This window comes from Suillus paluster (assembly GCF_016628075.1).
Source record: "Suillus paluster strain FC165 chromosome Unknown EDB91scaffold_158, whole genome shotgun sequence".
Taxonomy (NCBI): domain Eukaryota; kingdom Fungi; phylum Basidiomycota; class Agaricomycetes; order Boletales; family Suillaceae; genus Suillus; species Suillus paluster.
The window spans coordinates 57,307-66,280 of NW_024537718.1; the positions used below are offsets into that span (position 1 = coordinate 57,307).

Below are 8,974 nucleotides of genomic sequence, written 5' to 3' on the forward strand. Positions count from 1 at the left end.
GCGACTGCTCAAAGAACTCGATGATCTTTGGTTCAAACTTGGATACCGTGAAGGCTCCACACAATCCAAATGGCTTGAGCAGTACTGTTTATCTACTGTGTGCGAGATTGATCGTGATGGATGGGATTTAGTGAGGCCCTGGGTGCGAGAGAAATATTCAAGAGGGACGCGAACTTCTCAAGCAAGCAAATGCCTTGCACAGCGCAGCTGGAAATTACTACTGATGGATGTTTTAGTGCACAGCTACGGTGTGGTGTGCAGCAGTTTATTAACACAGCCGAACCTACATATCCGCTCATTGGAGGAGGCTGTGATGTTGATTGCAGGTGGAGTAGAGACATACTTTGATGCGCTTCGTGGAGAATCCCTCCTATGGCAAAAATCACTACTAGGTAGCATATAGACTAGTACGGCAGATTGATCAGACATGTGACAGTGTTTGCGCTTGAACTCTTACCTGCAAAGTAATATGGCTGCATAAATAAATAGTAAGTCTTCAAGCACTTCCTCGAGTCTGTATCTGAGTCATGGGTCCAAGTCATCGGCAGCATGACAAGGGGCTTAAGTGCCGGTGGTACGTGCTGAACGCAGCACACCAGGCCTCCCAGCGTCAAAATCTCTCAGCCTGCACTGTCAAAAAGCCACTGATGCACCACAAGAGACCTCTGGCGACCACTGAGCTGCACAAACACACTTCCCATACCATCACAGGACCTGGACGTGTTTCCATGCACACAGAGTATTTTTTAGGTCCAACAGTTGCACCGAGTGTTCCTGCAGTGGCTCCAGAGACTCCAGACTCACCACTCAATGATAACGGACACAATGAATCAATAAACTTTGATGTCGTTGATGGTGCTTACATGGATTATCTCGCTGAGATGGATGAGGGACCTAAAAACGTAAATGCATGGCAGGGGTGAGTTCTTTTTGTGTGCGAGTTGTGTTGTTCAAGTTTTTGTGACTGATTCTAACCTCGTGTAGGATCGCCCGATGTCCTCGTGGTTGCTGGAGTGAGATACCTTCCTTCTTGAGCTGCTTCGACTGGATGGCCGTGGTGATTATGTCTCTCAAGATTCATGTCAAGGTTGTGCAGAATGCCCACTTCCTCCTCTGTATCGGTGCAAAGATTGCTTTTCCACAGAGTTGTACTGTCAACGATGCACTGTGGAGAAGCATCATGCAAATCCATTGCACAGAATTGAGGTATGTACTGTATTTTTGGCCTTAGGAACCCGTTTACCACAACTTTCTTTTCAAAGCGCTGGAATGATGGTTATTTTGCCCATACAACACTCAAAATCCTTGGACTACGAGTCCAGCTTGGACATCCCAGCGGGGAGTGTTGCTACAGCCCATCCACAGCATTTCATGATGACTTCATAGTGCTCAATATCAGCAGTGTGCATGAGATCGCACTCGACTTCTGTGGATGTGAAATTGCTCAATCTCCCGTTGTTCAGTTGTTGCGCACACGGTTGTACCCTTCTATGACTGTTGATCCCAAGAGTGCCGCTACCTTCCATCTTCTACACCACTTTCACATTCTCTCCTTCAAGTCCAAGGCATCTGTCTTCGAATATTGGCAGACATTGGCTCGTCTCACAGATAACACAGGAGTAAGTCCTCCCAAGGCAAGTGTTTGATGTCACGCAGCTTGTTTTTTGATTTCTGACTGTTCCATTACAGGATCGTTATGAGGCATTGCTGAGAATGATGAAGCAGTGGCGCAATATCACTCTCCTTAAATGATCAGGTTGTGGTCATGACCCTGCTGGTGTTTGCGCTGCCACACCAGGCGCCTGCACAGTGTTGTGTGCTGCATGTCCCCAGCCAGGAAAGAACATGCCGGATGGCTGGGAAAAGGCCCTGCCTGAAGTTCGGTATGTTGCGTAGTAGTGATTCTCTGCGGGATACTGAAAACGGTTACTATGTAGTTGGAAATATGCCCTTTTCCTGGCGATTGACGCAAACTTTCGTTTGGCAAGGAAAAATGTTTCCTCTGACAAACTCGACCCCAGTCTGAGTCAGGGGTGGTCATACTTTGTTGAAGAACGCGGATTTAAATCGTTTCTGAATGAAGCAGGAACACTCCCTCAAGAGGTGATTCTCCTCCCTCCCCCTCTGAGTCGGGCATACTTATATATATATCATTTTTGATCAGAAAAGCACGTGCGCAAGTCATAGTGCTGTGAATCTTGCAGACACGAAAAATGCACGAGGTTTGGCGACCACAGGTGTAGGTACAGTGGACTGCGCTCGTCACAATCTCAAACGACCATGTGCAGTTGGCGACCTTCAGAAGGGTGAAAGGTGCATGACCCTTTTCAACCCTAGTACTTAAATTGATCTCTCACCTAGATACATTAATATGGACTATCTGCTCTTCTCGACATTGCAACAGACTCGCGACGTCATGGTTCTCAACATATCATATGATATCACTTGTCAATGGAGTAAGAACCTCTGGGACCACATGTCAAGATATCCCTCTGCAATTCATTTTAACCACAGCAACAAGACCGTCATATTCCTCGTCCCCAAGTTTCACCTTCCTGCTCACATTGCTGCTTGCCAAATCACATTCTCATATAACCTGGTGAAGGGTGTTGGTCGAACTGACGGCGAAGCTCCCGAGCGTGGTTGGGCCAACATCAATCCAGTGGCAACAAGCACACGCGAGATGGGGCCAGGCTCATGGAGGGACACCCTAGATGATCATTTTGGGGATTTCAATTGGAAGAAGGTGACAAACTTCGGTAAGTTCTTCTTTACCTAACCCATACTTCGCTATGTATCTCATATTTCATCAAGGTATCAGCCTTTTGCGCAAGATAAAGTCAGCTATCCCAGAACGTGATCTCCACGTATGCGATTTCGACGATTTCAATCACACACTATCACAGGAGCGACCAAACGAAGTCAAAACATGGAAGTCGGCAGTTGAAATATGGGAAGAAGACAGATCGCAGCCTAATCCTTTCAAGATAAAGAGCAAACGTAAGCCCTATGTTTTGCCCTTATAAGATACTAAGATCTTTCTTTTCTGTTAGTGATGTCACAAGCTGCTGTGCGCCTCAGTCTCTCACAAAAAGAAGCCAGGGATCTAGAATGCGGGGTCAATGTTTTCCTTCACTCCGATATCTCCCCAAGTATATTGATTTCCTCTGGCATAGACTATGAGGATCAACAGTAAGTGGAGTTCTGGTTTTTGCCGTTTACACAACGCTGAGTGACTATGACACAGATGTTGTCTTCAGCGTGACCATCACGCCCTCGGCGATCATGCCACCGACCTGCAGCTTGCGAAGTTCCAGGAACGCAGCAACACATTGCAGCGCAAGATTGCTCAATGGTGTAAGATCCAGCTACTGTACCTCCCCTCAGTGGCTTGTGTTCGAACCTCCGACATCGAGTCTAGTATAGATTCTACCCAGGAGGAGAAACCCTATGACATTAAGCTGTGGTTGCCGTCACAGATTAGGCGAGAGATGCTGCTTCCATGCAATGATAGTCTCTCCGAATATGAGTGGGACTTATGGCGTGCCCAGGCCTTTGACGCCCTCGATGATCTCTGCCGGTACCTCCGACTTCGAACACATCTATATAAGTTCAAGGATGCTCAAATTCGCGGTCAACGGGCAAATACACGTGCAGGTGTTATCATCAAGAACGTCGAAATTAATGTATCCATGGCTGCTGAGCGCTATCGCAGAGCCTGGAACGCATTAAGCGCTCTCGCACCTTCCCTTGCCAGGAATGCGTGGATGACAGAGCTGCCAAAGTTAGAGGAAGGGGACACCCGAGGGATGGGAGACAGTGCGTTTGGAGAGTCGAGCGGGAACCGCACCTTGTCATGGATATGGAAAGCGCAAGGTGTAGCTACTGCAGGGGTGGAGGGTGAGGCAGTTCTCTCGGAAGGTGAGTGACCACCCGTGTGTTGATACTTCTGCTGAATGTTTTGATAGCTTTGCGAGTTGAATGGTGTAGATCGAGGGCCCGTGCCAACCGGTGGGTTGAAGAAGTGGAACTCCTGCTCGAAGAGATGTGGCGCGTCGGTGCTTTTCTTGCATGGCATGCTGCGTGGTGGGAAGAGCAAGCCACACGAAGGGTAGGCCTAGATGATGCTTCATTGGAAGGCATCCGAGGCTATGCCAAATGTCAAGCGGCCCTGCGCAGGTCTATGAGAGATATATTCCTCTCTTTGCGAGTCGCTCGTTGTGCAGACTAATCGAGGAACTGATGAAGCACGATGTATAGATGTAACTATTACAATGCGGGGTTCTGACTACGAGTGACGGAGATGATGGTCTGAGCAATTTGGGCGAAGGCGCGAAGCACCTCCCGGTCCCGAGCTGCATCCTGTGCAAGAAAAGGTGAGCTGCGAATCCCATAATGGTAGGAGTCCTGACGACACATCGAGCGAACCGTGGATACCCAGGACAGTAGGAGAAGGGACGAGTACTCACGTGGTGTGTCAACGTTGGCGCGGCATTGTGTACCGTAGAAATTCGTCTTGTAGGATTGGGGTGGCTTGAAGGTATGGTGCGAGTATCTGAGCGTGGTTGTGAAGGTAGAGCTGAAAAGTGTCGCTGGCCCAGCGACCCATTGTTTTCACAACGTCGAATGGGATGTTTCGGAGGAGGTATTCCAGGGTAGCACCTATCCTGATGGTGTGGCCCTGTAGCGGCTCTAAGCCGGCGTCCTTGGCTGCTTCGGCGAGGCGAGATATGAATCTCGTTTTTGTCAGGGGGCGGTAAGAGTTTCCGAATTTGTATGTGAAGAGGGCTTTATCGTGTGGGGGGTTATTGATGTGAAAGTGGTTGGCCAGTGCTGTGCTTGGGTCTGTAGGGCCGTGTTGCTTGGCCCAGAAGACATCTTCACCGCCAATTTGTGATGACTTTGTGCGCGGGAGATGGAAAACGGTGGTTGCGAGGCTGTTTTGATCCGTTTCTGCGCGGATATCAGAGCGCTTCACGTGGATTGCTGGGTCAAAGGATGATAGGTTGGGAACTGTGAATTCCCTCGCCCTAGCGATGGAATAAAAGGCTGTTGTGAGGCAACTGCCTACTGCGGCGTCAAGAGGGTCCTTGGAATCCAGCTTTTGCAGAAGGTGGGTGATGAAATCTATCGTGTAAGGTTGACGCTTCTTCCGTTTCGATGTTTGAGGGGTGAGGTTCTTGGCGGCCTTCAGCATTGTGATTATCTGGTTGTCGGTCACTGAATCAGGCCACTCTTTTCCGTGTAGGATGTGCCATGCACGAATGCCGTGGACGTAGTTACCTATGGTGCTGCCTGAATAGGATCCTGCTAGGTCGGAAATGAAGGCCGAAATGAGGTCGGAAGATGTGGGGGCTCATGATGCTTCATTGATGGATTTCGAGTCGCAGTACACGTGAAATGTGAGGATGCCGCTGCCGTAGACTTCTTGGGTACTGCTTGCCCATGCGTGGATCATGACGTCTTGTATGCGCTGTGCGTCAGCATGCGGGAGGGGTGATGATGCTGAGCGTGAATTTGCTGGGCGCCAGAGGCGAAGCCACTCTTTTGCTGTGCAATGAGGGCGCAGTGTAGATTCTTGTGGCGTGAGTTTAGCAGGATAGATTGTGGCTAGATGCGCCGGATTGAGGAAGGGAGGCCTGAAACTCAAAATTTCGGACTTACTAAGTTTGCGTCGTTTTGAAGAGTTCTTCTCCCTGACGTCGGAGCTCGTCATTGATGTGGGTGCAATGGTGGTGCTCGTTATCGGCATTTGATGGCATTTTGATGACTGCACTGTGAGACCCACGTTCAGAAGGAAGCACGGGACTGTCAAAGTCGGCGATGAACTTCTGAAGGGGATGAGGGATGGGGATTGGGGGGAGAAGTTGGGATAGAGGCGGATAGATGCCTCTGGAGGGGCCATCTGCAGGGTTGTGTGCGCTGGGTATGTAGCATGTGAGGAAAGAGCCTCGTGAAGATGCTGCGATCTCGTGGATTCGCTTGAATACTGTGTTGGTAGCCTTGTTGTGGCTCCGTCCCTTCCACCAACCTTCAACGACGCCTCGATTGTCGCCGAAAATTTTGATGCAATTGCCTTCTGGGCAGTGAGCAGTGAGTGTGAGGATGAGGAGCTCCATTCCAACTGCTTCCGCCCATCCGATGTCCCGGTCATCGGCTTTCCAGCCCGGGAGGAGATGCCAGGCCCACCATCTGCCTTTGATCCATATTGCGACGCCAGTGCCTGAGCTAGCATCAGAGTAAGCCGCGGGTTCAATGACTTCAATGGGTCCGGGGATGGGGCGGGAGACGTCGGATTGTGCGAGGTTGGCTTTCCACCATCGGAGGTCTTCGGCTGTGTGTTTGGGAGGGGTACGTGGCATGTGCGAACGGTCACGGAAGATGGAAAACATGGATTCGAAAGATACGAGGTAAGCTCGCCCTGCTGGGAGAACCAAGGAGGCATGGAGTAACTTTCCGTATAGTTGCTGGACTTCTTGTAGGGTGTGGGTGGGTTGGGTCTCCCATTCCCGGATAGCCGCCAGGTATTTTTCCTTCTTCTTCTGTGGGATCGAGACAGTGCAGGTCGCCAGATCCCAGAGAAATCCGATGAAGGGTGCACATGACGAGAAGACAATGTCTTTCGCCAGCTCCCATGGAATTCCAAGGAGTTTGGATAGCCGGTCGATGTCGTCAAAGCAGTAGGTGAACAAGGCGTCTTTGGGGGAACGTGGTGAGGTAGATGATAGATCTTGGATGGGGAAAGCTTGGTCTTCGTCGTACTCTTCGACTCGGCCATTTGGCATGGTGGATCCCCAATACCATTTTCAACCCCCATCCACCAGGAGCCCTCCATTCTGTGCGATGATGGCAGCGTGAGATTTTCGGAGGCTATTATAACTGTCCAGATGTTCGCGACGAATGCATATGAAGAAGTGGTCATCGACCCATTTGGACACGGGACCCATTCCCTGGGACCTAAAGATATCTGCACCTGCATCTGCCACTTCACCGTAGGTGCCTGCAGATGGGGAGAAACCGAAGCAAAAACTTGAGTCGATTGCAAAGCTGTCGGTTCCCGTTCTGACCACGAGTCCCAGCCATTGAGATGGGTGGAGTGGGATCGTGCGATATGCTTCGGCAACATCGCGTACAGCAGCTTGCAAACCTGGTGGAAGGGACCAGACGAGGAGGCAGATGGTTGCTGCTGTGCCCCATGTACAGGGATATAGGTTTGAATCAACTGAGGAATTAATAGAAGATACTGTAGGGGAAGGATGGAGGGGAAATGAAAGGTTCTGTACCAGCCGAAATTTCCCTGGTTTCCACTTTGGTCACCCCATTTTAGGTACCTCTTAGGTTGTATTATGTCTGCAGAACTAAAGGCCTAAGAGGTGCTTTTCGGATGGTCCGGCCCATGTTCTGTGGTATTTCCCTGTATGTATAGGGACCAAAATGTGATTTACTGGGGATGGTCCAAGGATCATTATAAAAATTGTGTGGGAAATACCACAAGATAGCTTTGGACCACAGACAGATTGGGATTTCCCACAGCATAGGGGTGTCAGGGGTCCTACTATGACCAAATTTTCACAATAATTTTTCGAAAATTACAGGGGGTACAGGTGCAGGTAGAGCTCACAGTACCCATGGGTTTACCCATGCTAATGCATAAGCTGAGATGAGAATATGCTGGAGGTGAAAAAGCAGGATCTCCCATCTCACAAGACGCTGGAATCACAGTTTCCCCTGAGTATATGAGTATGGGTGGTACCCATGGGTTTACCTGTGCTAATACGTAAGCTGAGATGAGAAGACATGGGAATCACTGTACCAGGGGGGTCAAGACCAGCTCCCTCGCAAGACGCTGGAATCACAGTTTCCCTTGAGTAATATGGAAGTATTGTGAGTACATGTACAGGTAGAGCTTACATACACTTGTGGGTGAAAGACCTGTATGCATTGGTGGGAAGGACAAGATCTTGAGGGGAAAGACCATGGGTATTTTCTATCCTAAGTGGGAAGGACCAGATTATAGGGGGAAGGACCATGGATACTTTCTATCCTAAGTGGGAAAGACCACATTGTACGGGGAAAGACCATTGGTACTTTCTAGCCTATGCGGGAAGGACCAGATGGTATGGGGAAAGACTATGTGGTACTTTCTATCCTAAGCAGGAAGGACCAGATCATAAGGGGAAAGACCACATCGTAAGGGGAAGGACCATGGGTACTTTCTATCCTTAGCAGGAAAGACCAGATCGTACGGGGAAAGACCATGGGTACTTTCTAGCCTATGCGGGAAGGACCATTGATAAATTTTACTATCATAGGGAAGGACCAGATTGTACGGGAAAGACCATTGGTACTTTCTAGCCTATGCGGGAAGGACCAGATCATACGGGGAAAGACCATGGGTACTTTATATCCTTAGTGGGAAAGACCAGATCGTACGGGGACAGACCATGGGTACTTTCTAGCCTATGCGGGAAGGACCAGATCATATGGGGAAGGACCATTGGTGTTATGATCAGCGTTCACCAAGTGGTAAAGGCCTAACACAACCACTAGGACTCGTCAAGGATAAGAGCAGGAGATGATATTGAGAGTGAACGTCTGAGTCTACACTTGGGTAGGAACGAAGAGGTTAAGTCTAAAGAGAAACTACGCTAACTACCCTACTTATATACATAACATTGAGTCGGAGATATCTGAGTCTGTAAGTAATCAGCCAATGAGAAAAGAATCGTACGATACTGCGCATGTCGTAGGATGACGTCGTGATATATAAGCAATGATGTCAGAGACGGAGATTAAGTGATAGGAAGACATATAGTTCTAGCCCTGGGCGTAGGGGATCTGATCGGAGATGTGATTGGTGAAATGTGAAGAGGTGAAGCTGTGACATGGTGATGATGTGAAAGTGTGAAGGGTAGTGGTGTCACGTGACCGGTTCGGGTATGAGACATAGCCGAAGGAAAACCGAGGAAAGAAA

The 8,974-nt window shown here is 49.3% G+C and overlaps 1 protein-coding gene across 1 annotated transcript; it reads left to right on the forward strand.

Annotated features, from left to right (window-relative positions):
* Positions 1-527: 527 nt before the first annotated feature.
* EDB91DRAFT_1240167 (uncharacterized protein) lies at positions 528-4,231 on the forward strand (the record flags this gene model as incomplete). The annotated part of the gene is made up of 12 exons (XM_041321971.1): positions 528-902; positions 1,036-1,206; positions 1,263-1,634; positions 1,690-1,693; positions 1,757-1,883; positions 1,938-2,103; positions 2,165-2,313; positions 2,362-2,759; positions 2,815-3,000; positions 3,054-3,192; positions 3,248-3,921; positions 3,969-4,231. The coding sequence occupies 12 exons, from the start codon at positions 528-530 to the stop codon at positions 4,229-4,231; spliced, it is 3,024 nt and encodes a 1,007-aa protein (XP_041169852.1).
* Between the last annotated feature and the right edge of the window lie 4,743 nt (positions 4,232-8,974).